The 14,449-nt window shown below is 34.0% G+C and overlaps 1 protein-coding gene across 4 annotated transcripts in view; it reads right to left on the minus strand.

Moving 5' to 3' along the window:
• LOC108338037 (putative acyl-activating enzyme 19) overlaps positions 1–11,167 on the minus strand; it is a 37,420-nt gene extending 26,253 nt beyond the window's left edge. For 2 of the 4 annotated variants that reach the window (XR_008245201.1, XM_052868285.1), the window contains exons 1-2: positions 10,784–11,166; positions 9,318–9,821 (exon numbers count right to left, since the gene is read on the minus strand). Coding sequence is in view for 3 of the 4 variants with exons in the window: in XM_052868285.1 (XP_052724245.1) it covers positions 9,318–9,821; positions 10,784–11,141 (862 nt within the window). In the remaining variant the exon portion in view is untranslated. Of the gene's footprint in view, positions 1–9,317; positions 9,822–10,783 lie in introns of all 4 variants that reach the window. The other 2 variants (XM_052868286.1, XM_052868284.1) reach the window with 1 other exon arrangement.
• Positions 11,168–14,449: the final 3,282 nt, after the last annotated feature.

The following is a 14,449-nucleotide window of genomic DNA, read 5'->3' on the forward strand; positions in this document are numbered from 1 at the left end:
TCGAAACATGATCATTAAATGGGGAGATGAAGGAGCCAAGAAGGTATTAAAGGGAGACCCTTGACTAAGCAAGGCACAAGCATCCTGGAAGAGCATGATTAAAGCCTTACAAGATGAAGGAGTAGGCTACTATATTACATATCAGCAGTTGGAAGATATAGAAAAAAATCAACAACTGTTATATGATTAGATCAAGGCTGTCCTAGAGGAGTATAAGGACATTTTCCAGGAACCACAAGGGCTACCGCCAAGGAGAGAGCATGATCATGCAATCAATCTCAAAGGTGTTCAAATACCAAATATCATACCTTATAGGTACCTATTATCAAAAGAATGAGATTGAAAAGAGAGTAGGTGAGATGCTGCATGCAGGGATTATTAGGACTAGTACTAGCCTTTACTCTAGTCCTGTTATTCTGGTAAGAAAAAAAGATGGTGTTTAGAGATTCTGTGTGGATTATAGAGCACTTAATAAGTTGACAGTACCTGATAAATTTCACATCCCTGTAATTGATGAATTATTGGATGAAGTAGGATCGGCTATATTATTTTCCAAACTGGACTTAAAATCTGGTTACCACCATATTTGAATGAGGGAAGAAGACATTCTGAAGACAACTTTTAGGACACATGAGGGGCACTATGAATTCTTGGTCATGCCATTTGGGTTAACCAATGCCCCTTCTACCTTTCAAGCTCTTATGAACAGGGTCTTAAAACCATATCTAAGGAAGTTTGTGTTGGTATTCTTTGATGACATTCTCATCTATAGTCCAAATGACCGAAGCCATCAAAAACACCTCAAATTGGTGCTTCAATTGTTGCAGGAAAATAATTTATTTGTAAATTCCAAGAAATGTAATTTTGGACAGCAACAGTTGAGATATTTAGGACACTTGATTTCGGGAAAAGGAGTTTCGACATACCCAGACAAGGTTAATGAAATGATAAATTGGCCGGTTCCGAAGGATTTAAAAAGGTTGACAGGATTCTTGGGGGTCACATGATATTATAGGCAATTTGTTAAAAATTATGGCAAGATTGCTTGATCACTCACACGATTGCTCAAGGACAATTTCAAGTGGAGAAATGATGCTCAACAAGCTTTTGAACAGCTCAAGGCTGCAATGACCACTTTACTTGTTTTAGCTACTCTGAATTTTGAGAAACCTTTTGTAATAGAGACAGATGCTTCTGGCAAGGGAGTAGGAGCAGTGCATATGTAGGAAGGCAAACCCATAGCTTACATGAGTCAATCATTGTCTGATAAAGCTCAATGTAAGTCTATCTATGAGAGAGAATTAATGGCTATAGTGTTGGCTATTCAGAAATGGAAGCATTACTTGATGGGTAGCCATTTTGTGATGCTCACGGATCAGAAAAGTCTGAGATTTTTGGCTGACCAAAGGATTACGGGGGAGGAGCAGCAGAAATGGATTTCAAAATTAATGGGTTTTGACTTTGAGATAACGTACAAACCTGGTTGTGAAAATAGGGCAACAGATGCCCTCTCTAGGACGGTACAATATTCAGCACTTTCCACCGTACAATTCAATGAATGGGATGGGTTGGAAGATGATGAGATTCAAGCTAATGCTAGATTAAGGGGGATCATCCAGGATTTATTGAAACAATAGGATTCACATGCAGGGTTTCAATTAATAAAAGGAAGATTGTATTATAAAGGAACTTCATGATTCAGTGTTGGGGAGAGGGGGGGGATTCTGGATTTTTCAGAACATATAAGAGAATTTCTGGATTGTTATTTTGGGAAGGGACGAAGAAAGAAATACAACAATATGTGTTGAGTTGTGTAGTTTGCCAACAAAATAAGTATCAAGCCTACAACCCAGGTGGGCTGTTACAACCTTTGCCAATACCTACTCACACTTGGTCTGACATTTCGATGGATTTTATAGAAGGATTGCCTAAAACCAAGGGGTCGACACCATTTTAGTGGTTGTGGACAGGTTAACTAAGTATGCACATTTTATAGCTATTGCTCATCCTTACATTTGGGAGTGCTTGACCAAGTGCATTTTATGTTGTATTACCTTTATAGAAATTTTTTTTCATTCTTTCCTAATCTTGATTTCTAAACAAATGCAATATTTTATATATGATGACTTGGTGAGTCAGAAAAATGTCAGCCATAATACCAAATTCTTCTAGTTCTAACTCAAAACTCCTAATAAGTTTATTTCAAAAAAAAGTTCAACAAGTTGCTTATGCTCCAGTTGTAGACTTGTATCAATTTATTAGACAAAGGAATAGGAGGGTCAAACAAGAGATGATCTTGTAATTTTCGTCAAAAAAATACTAAAATTTCTTACTTTAGAGTAAAAGCTCATTTATTTCAAATGTCAATGAAGAATATTAGGTCGAATGATTGTTCAATTGGTGGAAAGTAGAGTGAAACCAAAATATGTTCCCTTACCTACTAAAGATAAACATGATAATAGTTCATTAAAAAGGAGGAGGGGTGGTCCTTTGATAGGATACTGGGTAATAGGATAGAAGGGAGCCGAACGGTAGGAGGCAAGGGGAAGCAAGCCGAACAGTGAAAGGTGAGGAGAGGTCAAGCCGAATGGTGGAAGGCATGGAAAGGTCAGGCCAAACGGTGGAAGGCGGTGAAGAACTGGAGCCGAACGGTAGGGTGCAGGGGAAGTAAAGCCGAACGGGAGCTGGACCCGATTGGTTGAAGATTGACTATCCTAACTAGGACAACAGTTAGGATAGGCGGGAACTATTTAGAAATAATTATAGTAAATAAGAATATATCTTAGGAAAATATTTTATTTAGAACAATATTCATATTTTATTCTAGGGAAAGATTTTATTCTAGGGAAATACTTTATTCTAGGGAAATATTTTATTTAGGAAATAATTAGTATAAATAAAGGGAGAGTCTAGGGTTAAAGTATGCTTTTGATTATTGAGTTTTGTTGACAGACGGCTATGCGTCCTGTGAGGGGGTTATGCTCCCAAGTAATTGAAGGAGGTTATGCTCCCAGTTATTGAAGGAGGTTATGCTCCCAGTTATTGTTTACTTTTGTTTATTCAGATATTAACATCAATAAAAGAGATTCATTCGTCCATTATCATTCGTTCATTGTCTTTTCTACCTATTGTCATCGTATTTAATTACATCTCCGACTCGGATACGTAAAATCCTTTGAAAGGGCAAGAAGAAAAAGATAATCTCAAAGCTCTTATATCTAGAATGTTCCATTATTCTAGGTTGCCTTTTAACCTTGCAAGAAATCCCTATTATGCGAATTCCTTTTTGCTTGTTGTAAATCATAATCTCAATGGTTTTATTCCTCTTGAATACAACGCATTAAGGAGAACTCCATTACAACAAGAGAAAGTACGTGTTGAGAGGTCACTAAACCAATTAAATCAACTTGGAACCAAAAAAGGGTTAACATAGTCTCTATGGATGAATGGATTCCCAAAGAAAACCTTTATTTAATTTTATGGCCACTAGTGAGGGGTTCCTATTTTTCAAGAGTTGTTAATGCTTCTTTTAAAATAAAAAGTAAGCATTACATAGCTAAAAAAACGACTGAAGTTATTAAAGTAAGAGAAGAAAATTTGTAAAAGTTATATCAAATGGTGCTCCTATGTAGAAAGATGTTGGAATGGTCATTGAAGTTTCGTTTCCTAAATTGTTTTGGACACCTTGTAATAGGATATAATAAGATAGGTTACTTGAGATTGAAACTGTAAAATAATTCTTGAAGGCTTAATTCATCCCTCTCATAATCTTTTATTTATAAGAATAAATTGATACAATAATACATTATAAATAAGGTAACCCTAGACACAATATAATCATGATAAATAGGACAACTCTAGACACAATATAATCATGATAAATAGGACAACTCTAGACACAATATAATCATGATAAATAGAGTAACTCTAGACACAATATAATCATGATAAATAGAGTAACTCTAGACACAATATAATCATGATAAATAGGGTAACTCTAGACACAATATAATCATGATAAATAGGGTAACTCTAGACACAATATAATCATGATAAATAGGTAACTCTAGACACAATATAATCATGATAAATAGGGTAAATATTCTAATACTCCCCCTCAAACTGGACCATATAGATTGTATGTCCCAAACTTGGAATAAATAAACTCACTCCAACAAAATCAACTTGTCTCGAATGTCAAGACAATAGACATGTAACTTTGGCTTCGAACAAGATGCACGCATGCTTTAGACCATCGAGAGAGAATGTCTATAAACTAAATTGGACTCAAACTAGCGTAACCAAAGAGACTCCTCATAAGCTTATGGAGAATAATATTGGACAACCACGAAACTTCAACTAGCACCATGAACCTTCAAGTAGGATGACTTTGACAAAGTTGATTTCCATAAAAAATGGATGACGAGTAGTAGACAACGACAAGCTGTAGAGACTGGATTTCCATCAAGTAAGGATGGGGCCTGCATGGCTAAACGCAATAAACTGTAGAGATTGGATTCCATTAAGTATGGAAGGGGCTTAAAGTAGCTAAAAGCGACAAACTACAAGGACTAAATTGCCATCACTGATGGGGCCTGTAGTGGTTGAAACAAATTGCAATGACTAAACTTCCATCACTGATTGATGGGATCTGCAATGGCGAAAACATACTGCAGGGACTAAACTGCCATCATTGACTAATGGGGCCTGCAGTAGTTGAAAGCAACAAACTACCGGACTGAATTGTCATCATTGATTGATGGGGCTTGTAGTGGCTTAAACATACTCCTCCTCACGGTGAACGACGGAAATGATGACGTGCCGATGACAAATCGTGAAGGTGGAATATCATAATGGTCTCCATAATTCATCAAAGCATCCAAAAACACATCTGACAAGGGGCTGGTGAAATTATTTTGACTAAGATTCTTAATCTTGCCAGAAATAGACTCCCCCTCATGTCATGAGCAACCTTCAACCCATGACTTTAGTGTTGGAACTCCTTGGTGTTAACCAGTTGATAACACCAACTCTCCTTAGAGACTTTTAAATAAATGACACAAGTCATCAAGAACATCATAGCTGCTACAATATGCAAAGCTAAACAAATATTATGAAAGGAGTCCACAATACGGAACAATGCTGAAACAAAGGTCAAATGTTGAGAGAGTTTTTTTTTTATTTGGTCGAGTGAGACGAAGGGCAGTAGCACGGTGTGATTCCGACACCGGGAAGGTGGCATGTGACAAACATGCGCTGGAAGCTTACCAGAGAGAAGTCATGCGTGACAGCGCGTGTGGATGAGAATGAGGCAACGACTAGGGATGGGTCACGCTCCTCGAGGCGCACAAAAACCCCTAACTTCGTCAGAGAAAATGTTACGACGGCAGAGGCGGACGTCAGACAGATGTGGCGTACGTGGCGACACCTGGATGAGAACTAGCCCTCTCACTCAAGGAAGCGATCTAGATCCACTAGTCGTCAAACTAAATTGTGGCAGCAAATGCCAACGGACAACAATAGACAATGGATGGCAATAGACAGTGGATGGCAGCAGACAGCGGCAGATGGTGGTCAGCAGAGGATAGTGATGGACAGTGGTCAACAAAGGACCGTGATGGACAGTGGTCAGCAGAGGACAGTGATGGACGGTGGTCGGCAGCGGACAATGGCGAATGGTGGTCGGCAGCGGACAACGACAGATGGTGGTCGGCAACGAACAGCAGCGGATGGTAGGAAACAACGGACAGCGACGGACGGTGGCGAACAATGTCGGACAGCAACAAACAGTGTCAGACAGTTGCGAACAACAACTAAGGTTTGGAGACTAGACAGAAATCAGAACAAGACTGCTCATTGAGGTATTTCAAAAAAGATGAAATTTTTAAGGCCACCGGTGGCGGCGGCCACTGGGCACTGACAACAACAAAGATAGAGTAGGAAGAGACTAAGAAAACCTGCTTTGATACCTGAGATTGAAACTGTAAAATAATTCTTGAGGGCTTAATTGATCCCTCTCATAATCTTTTATTTATAAGAATAAATTGATACAAGAATACATGATAAATAAGGTAACCCTAGACACAATATAATCATAATAAATAGGACAACTCTAGACACAATATAATCATGATAAATAGGACAACTCTAGATACAATATAATCATGATAAATAGGATAACTCTAGACACAATATAATCATGATAAATAGGATAACTCTAGATACAATATAATCATGATAAATAGGGTAACTCTAGACACAATATAATCATGATAAATAGGGTAACTCCTAGACACAAAAAAATCATGATAAATAGGGTACATATTCTAACAAGGTTATAATGGGTAATAGGTGCAAGACAAAGAAAATAGTTTTAGGAATTAATTGTTGTTGGGTAGTTAGAAGTGGGTTGCCTTTATAAGAAGGCAAGGGGGGTCTGGTAGAGGGCAGTTTTTGGATTTGTGAATTGTTAGACTGGAATATTGTCCAGTGGAGGGAGAAAGGCTTCCTTGAGGTGATTCTTTGTATTCTGATTCACTCATACATCATTAATACATTCTATTCAGTTTTGTTTGGTGTGTTCTTGAGAGAAGGAGAGGGTTGTTCATCAGAATAATATTCAGTACTGTTGTCCAGTATTTTGTGTGGGTGTGTGCTGTTTTGAGAGAAAGATAGACTTCTTGACCAAAGAAGCCTATCACCTTGTGTTGTGTGCACTATTAATCTTACCTTGAAAAACATGTGTGCAACCAAGAATATTGAAGGAAATTATGTCATTTATAGTGAATGTAATTGGGTTACAAAAATGGTTAATGATTTTTCTTATATTAAGAACTTTATCATGAACCACTCTATGACAGATTAGGATACACATTTTGCATTTCCATGAAATTGACCATTTTCAACCATTTCTTTGAAGTTGGTTGCTAATGGATTGCAATGAACATAATCACTAAAGCATATTCAAAACGTGAACCTTAATATATCAGGAAGTGGTTCATTATAAAGTTCCTAACATAAGAAACACCATTCGCAATTTTTGTAACCCAACTATATTCACCACAAATGACATCATTTCCTTTAGTATTCTTTGTTGTACTTATGTTCTTCAAGGAAAGATTTAAGTGTTTGAAGGTGTTCAAAAAAAATATTTAGGATATGAAACTTCAACGATATTCCATTTGCACATAGGAGCATTCTCCTACTTCTTTAAGAACTTGAATCAATGTGTTAGCTATGTAATGTTTATTTTTTATTTTATTGGTAGCATCAACAACTTAAAAAAAAAGTTGAACCCCCTAGCAGTAATAAAATTAATTAAAAAATTTCTCCATCCATCAAAGACTATGCTAACCCCTTTTGTTTGCTCCAAGTTTGTTTAATTAGGTTAAGTAACCTCTCAACATGTGTTTTCTCTTATGGTAATAGAGTTGTCCTCAATGCATTGTACCCAAAGGAATAAAGCCATTGCGATTATGATTTATAGTAAAAAAATATGAATTCACATACTAGGGGTTTCTTGTAACATTAAAAGACAACCCAAAAGAATATAACATTTTAGCTATGAAAGCTTTGAGATTGTCTCTATCTTCTGTGTTGAATGCTCTCTCTACTATATTACTCTTCCTCCCCTTTTAATGAATTATTCTCATGTCTATCTTTTGTGGCTAAGGAAACATACTTAGATTTCACCCTATTTTCTACCCTTCAACAACCAATTTCAATTCATCAAATATTTTTCATTGACATTTGAGCCCATAATAATTTCAGTCTTATAAATTTTCAATAAATGGGCTTCTACTCTAAATTAAGAACTTTTAACAAAAATTACAAGACCATCTATTATTAACCCTTCTTTTTGTTCCTTTGTCTAATAAATCGACATAAGTCCATAAAGGAGCATAATCAACTTGTTGAACAACTTTTGAAATAAACTTAGAATTTTTGAGATAGAACTAGAAGAATTTGGTATTGTTGCTGACAATTTTATTACTCACCAAGTCATCAAAAATAAAATATTACATATGTTTAAAAATACACAAAATATTACATAAGAAAAAAAATTAGTAGGAAAGAACGAAAAAAAAAAGCCTGTAAAGGAAAGAAGAACACCTTAATAACAAGGTATACCTTAACAACAAGGAAAAAGAAGAGATAAAATGCACTCAATCAAGCATTACTCATAAACAATAACAAGAATAAAAGAATTGAATATCACTTTAAATCATTTTCCTTTCCTACACCTTTAATAAAAAATTAAAAATGAAAGTTCATATATATAAGCATTTTTTGTAAGGTTGTTATTGTTTATTTGCCTATTTGTTCTATATTATATTCTATCAATCTAAACAAAAACAGAGAATATAGTCTCAAAACCAAAAAAACTATATATTTTTATTTTAAAATTATCATGTAATTATTGACTCTAAATCTTGTACAACGGATGATATGTTAGAGAGCCCAATCAGACGATTAAACTGTCTGATGGAAGGAAATAGAATACTATCTACTAGAGACCATCTAGTAATGTTGGGGCTAATTACACCGTGTAGTCAGTTCTGTTGTAACTATCTTAACAGCTTTTCATTGAATCGTTTTAAGTTATTCCTTAGCTTAGGTTTTTTGTATAGAAACTGTTATGGGCATGGAAAGTATGATGTATTGTGATACCTTCCAATGATAATAGAGTGCGTTCTTTCAATCTTATTTTAGTGTTTCTTGCTTTGTTACTGTTGTGAACCCAACAACAATTGGCATTGTCTGTGGAAGGTGTTATACAAGTAGAGGACTCGTGGGTAGAACACTTTTGAGGTGGAATGAAAGTTTGCAATGTGTGGAGACTCACACTTGAGAGGAAGATTGTGGGGAATTTAAGTATGGAGTCAGAAGTCCCAGAGTAGAGATAAGTAAGATTAGAAATATATATAAAGAGAAAAACCCACAAACTCATTGTCTTAATATTTTAGGTTAATGGTGGCGTCAATATAATATAAGGGGTTGGTTCATAGCTCAAGAAGTATCAAATCCACATATCTCAGGTTAGGTACCAACTCTCCCAGGTATATCCATTAGAAGAACCCAACATATACTATAATATAGCTATATTTCTAGTCGATATGAAATTTGCAACAATAATACATTATGCTTCAGAGTCAACAACCGAAACATGAAAGAAACTTGGAAACACAATCAAATGATGTTAATAATACATGCTTCTTCTCATGTGTAACAAGGATAAGAAAGAATGTAACATTTTAATAAGGAAATGTTGCTTTTACATGCAATAACAGCTACAACAAACCACTATAGTAAATTACCTTGTTCAGTGCCACACACTCCCTTAGGTTTTCCAGTTGATCCAGATGTGTACATCACATAGCAGAATGATCTTTGTTTTCCATTAACACATGGCCATGCCAAATCTGTTGGACCACTACAATCCTGTAGTTTTTGGTCAATGGAGTAATTCAAAACTGGACAACTACTTGACTTTACCAGCCAATGTGATTCATCAAGCTTCTCCAAATTTCTTTTACCAAAAGAATATTGGGATCCTATAATGAGATCAACGTTTGAAGAAGAGGCAACAAACAATATCCTTTCATTTGGCCAAAAAGGATCTAGAGGCAGGAAGGCTGCCCCACACCAAAGTACCGAAAGAACAGCTACGATATATTCAACAGAAGGAGGCATATAAATCCCCACTATCTTTGGCCTATACTCTTCACTTGATTCAGCTATCGCCTCTTCACTGGGCATGACAGTTTCCAAGGACTCAGGTTTCTGTACAGTTCTCTTTTCACAGTTGACACCATTGCTACCTGCAGCAGAATACAGGATGCAAACACAAACTTTTCCGCATTCATACACACAAACTTTTCCACATTCAGGCATATGTAAAATCTTTTCAAATACAGACATTTGAGAAGTGGAATCACATATTTTCTTAACCTGGACTAACCATCCAATAATTCCTTATTTACTTTTTTCGTTACCATGTAATAGGTGTGAAATATAACTGATTTTGCCGATAACTAATTTTGATTATAAGACCTGATTGGCCACCTTAAGCAAAGTTTTCCCTTCCAACCACATTTTTCCATTTACAAAACTAAAACACAATACCTTGAATAAGAAATTCGAGTCCAGTTCTACTCCAAGCAACGTAATGTTGGTGCGTTGTTCACTTTTATAAACATTTTCATAATTTTCACAATTCTAAAAATGAAAAAAAAAAAAAAACTACTCCCTTACTCTCCCTTCAATTTCATCGAACCAAACAGCACAAGAAAAATTCACGGCAATTTCACTCAATGCTGCCATTTACAAGCAAGTAGCTTGCTCTTGAAACTGAAAACTGACTACCTATCTAACCGTTGCAACCCTCCCGAAAGTCTCACGTTGATTAGGTGCTAGGTATTTGTTGCCAAGGACGGCTTTTAATCACCCTTCTCCCTAAACTCACTGAACCCACTAAAGCAAAGCAGAAAAAACTTCGAATGTTGTGAACTAATTAAAACAATGCATTTAAGTGAAACACTATATTCGAATAAATTCCTCTACAAAAAATTCTAGAAGACGAAAACTGAAATAACCTTTTTCCAGAAACTCAAATTAGCTTATGAATAAGCTAATGTGAGAGAACTTTACCAAAAAAACTTATATACATAAACTAATTTTAACTCGTTTTATTGTTCTCTGTTTAAGTGTTCCTTCAAAAGTTTATACACACTAGCCAACAATCTAAGTACCAAAACGTTCCATCGTCGAGTGAATAACTAACCTGGAGATTGTGCAGTGATCAAGTGTGGGTCATCCGCACCAAGCAGGATAGAGCGGAGGCGTGAGCTGAGGGAACGAACCGCATCCAAGACATGAGAGTAAGTGAAGCACCGGTCCCCGTCGTAAAATGGCGGAGATATGGACTCGACGTGCTTCTCTAAGAGGGCGGCAATGTCGCCGTTGAAGTCCGTGGTGGTGGAATTCTCCCGGCGAAACTCCCGGCTAAGGTGCGCCCCGCCGGTAGCATGAATCACTGCGATTTTGTTAGGGTTTGCGTACGCTGTTCGAAAGAATTCGTGAGAAATGCAACAGAACTCTGCCTTACTCCTCTTTCCTGCGCAAGTCATTTCATTGTTCATCGGTTTCGTTCCAGTTATTGAGAGGTTTCGTTATTTAAAGTGAAGCGGCTTATACCATTTTATACTAAAGTGAAAAAATACCTTTCTTTAAATTTTGTCCTTTTTTTTTAATTTATTCAATTTAATTATAATATATTTTTAATTTAATTTTAATTTTCATCAATTCTATTCAATTTGAACATTTTTACTAATGTGTCTACACAAGGTTAAATAATTTATATCGCTCCTATTTTTATAGAAATATCTCAAATTAATCATCTTTTATTTATAGATCTTAGTTTATTTTTTATTAAAAAAATCTTAATACAATCAGGTTTTTTTTTATAATAATGTCTTAACAATGGTAAGTTGTCAATTCATAATTTTTTCATTCTTTTTAAATATTTTTGTTTAATTATTTTTTATTTCTTGTTATTATTTTAGTTTTAATTTAATTTTTTAATTTAGTTCTAATTTTTTTTTAATTAAACTATTTCGTCCCTTTAAATTAAAATAAAATTTAACTTTTATATAAATATTATACAAATATTTTTATTAAAATTAATATTTTTATTAAACATTTTTAATAAATCTATTTATATTATATTTTATATTGAATTTTATTTAAAATTATTTTAAAGTTGTCAATAAATAAAAAGTAATATTAATAGAAAAACATTCCAAACTAATTTCAACTAACAATTACGTTAAATTTGTTTATTAAATTCATTTCAACTTTTTAAAATATGTAAAATTCAATTATTTCTATATAAAATTTAAGTTGATTTAAAAATAACAATTTTATAAATTAAAATGTAAAATTTTAAAACCTTTTATAACAATTTAAAATAAATAAATTTAAAAACTAAAAAATAATTTTAAATAAAGTTTAATGTAAAATATAAAAATAATAAACTTAATATTTGTAACAATATTTAATAAAAATATGTGTATTTCATTTATATAAAAATTAAACTTCATTTTAATATGGAGAGAAACAAAATTGCTTAAGATAACAAAAATAGAACTTAATTGAGAAAAAATAAAAATAATACTAAATTGAAATTAAGAAAATGAAATATGACATGATAGTGATATGTGAGACTGACATTTATAACATCCTAAAAATTATAGTGTTAAAATTATTAGGGAATCATCACATTTCAATAAACAAGAACAATTAACTAGAATATATATATATATATATATATAATAATATGATTACGGTTATTCAAAATATAATCATAAATCAAAACTTTATATACAATATATCATATACTACTAGTAATATCTATAAAATAATTAAGATTCTTCAAAACAGCGATAATAAATCAAATGACTTTATCTAAGCGTCAGCACCCCATCACCCAACATTTGCTCCACTGAAATATCCTCCTCAACTCACACAAATTATGAGATCATTGCTAAGAGAAAGATTCACACAAAACAAACCAACACAAGTAACAGGGTAAGCAAATTTTGAAAGATCCAAACATGCAATTTAATCAATTCAAAATATAACAATTTCATTCTCAAAGTCCATCAAAGAATCAAATTATCTAAACTCTAGACTTGACCATCTGGATACATATATTGATGTCAAACTATTAGGAGACATGTGCATGTGCGGTGAAACAACAAACCAAATTACCACATAAGGTTAATCCATCATACACCTATGGTTAAACTTATCATAGGCTAAAGATCTCCTACTACTCCTCACCGCATAACCATCCCTCTCGACTTGAGATTGGATGACTATTGGAGTGTTAAAAACATTTTCCCATTTCGGAGTCCTTACAACAATACATTACACTAAACACAATATTAGGATTTTCTCCATGGAATTCCTTTTACCATAAACTTAAAACTAAATACATATTCGCCATTACCATTTAGAGGACATTCATAACATACTACAAACTATACATAACATCATATTAACCAACTTAAATCCAAACAAAAGATTAAAAGTCGGAAAACAACATAAAAAGCCAAAAATAGGATACATAGAGATTTTCTTTTGAGATAATCGATTATCCCAGATAGTTTTTTATGCAAGAATGAATTTCTCACTGAAATAATCGATTATCAAGTAAGATAATCGATTATTCCAAAGAGTGTTTAAGAAAAGATGAATTAATAACTGAAAAATCTATATCAAGTAAGATAATCGATTATCCTTATTAATTTTTCATCTTCCATTATAAGAAACTTTGATTTCTGATTAGGTTTCATCCCAAACTTATCCAAATGACCAAATTGGTATCCTTGACACTTTGATTGAGAAACATGCTTATAACTGAAATTGAATATCAATTTGCTTATTTGGTCATGAATTAGATTCACTAGATCAAACCAATAATTCAAAAGTTCACAACTTAACTTCTACATGTTAAAAACTATGTTTTAATTATCTAAGTGGTTAAACAAGTCACAAATAACTCAAAAATAGATCTCAAACATTTACCTTCTTCCCTAATCCACTCTTTTAAATTTTCACATGTTAAAACTGTTGGAACAACCGCTACCGATTTTGCGCAACGGAAATATTAAAACAGAGTTCAATACAGATTGTTAAAAGCAAAGTGCTTGTTTGGTCACTTTAAAAAATGTTCCTTTAATTTTCTCTTAAACGTTTTATCGAACAATTGATGAGCAGAAAATGTAAAGAGTGTAGGAAGTAGAAAAATCACACAAATGATTTTTATCGTGGTTCAAATCAAAAGATTCTACGTCCAATCGTTAATCACTATGAATAGTGATTAACTTTTTCACTAAAACAGTTTCACGGTTACAATGAAAGTGAATAGAAAATAACAATAACATAAACACCTTCCTTCGACAAATGAACCGAAAGAGTGCACCAAGAACCTTCCTTCGACAAACGAACCGGAAGAGCTTCCTTCGACAAATGAACCGGAAGCAACAACTCTGCCAACTTGAAGATAACCGCTCCGACCTTTGACACACAAAGCGCGAGCTTCTCCTATTCACAAGACTTGACAAGAGCAAGAACTGGCACTTGAGAACTTCCTCAGATTTCACTGTATTCTTAAATTCGCAAAGTTATCTTCTAAAGTGTTTGACAAGGTTTATATAGGCTACTAGTCCGAACTGAAATGACAGATTACAATTGTTAGTGATAATCGATTATTGTAAGTGATAATCGATTATATGCGATACATGGAACAATTTGGGTTTTTAACTCTTCAACCGATTGGCTCGAGTTCTTCATCTTCTGTCCTCGGTTTGGTTTATCACAGCCTCCTGTCATTCGGTCTTCAACTATGTTTGGTCTGAGCCCTTATCACCTTTTGTCGTTCGGC

The sequence above is a fragment of the Vigna angularis genome, chromosome 9 (assembly GCF_016808095.1).
Source record: "Vigna angularis cultivar LongXiaoDou No.4 chromosome 9, ASM1680809v1, whole genome shotgun sequence".
Taxonomy (NCBI): domain Eukaryota; kingdom Viridiplantae; phylum Streptophyta; class Magnoliopsida; order Fabales; family Fabaceae; genus Vigna; species Vigna angularis.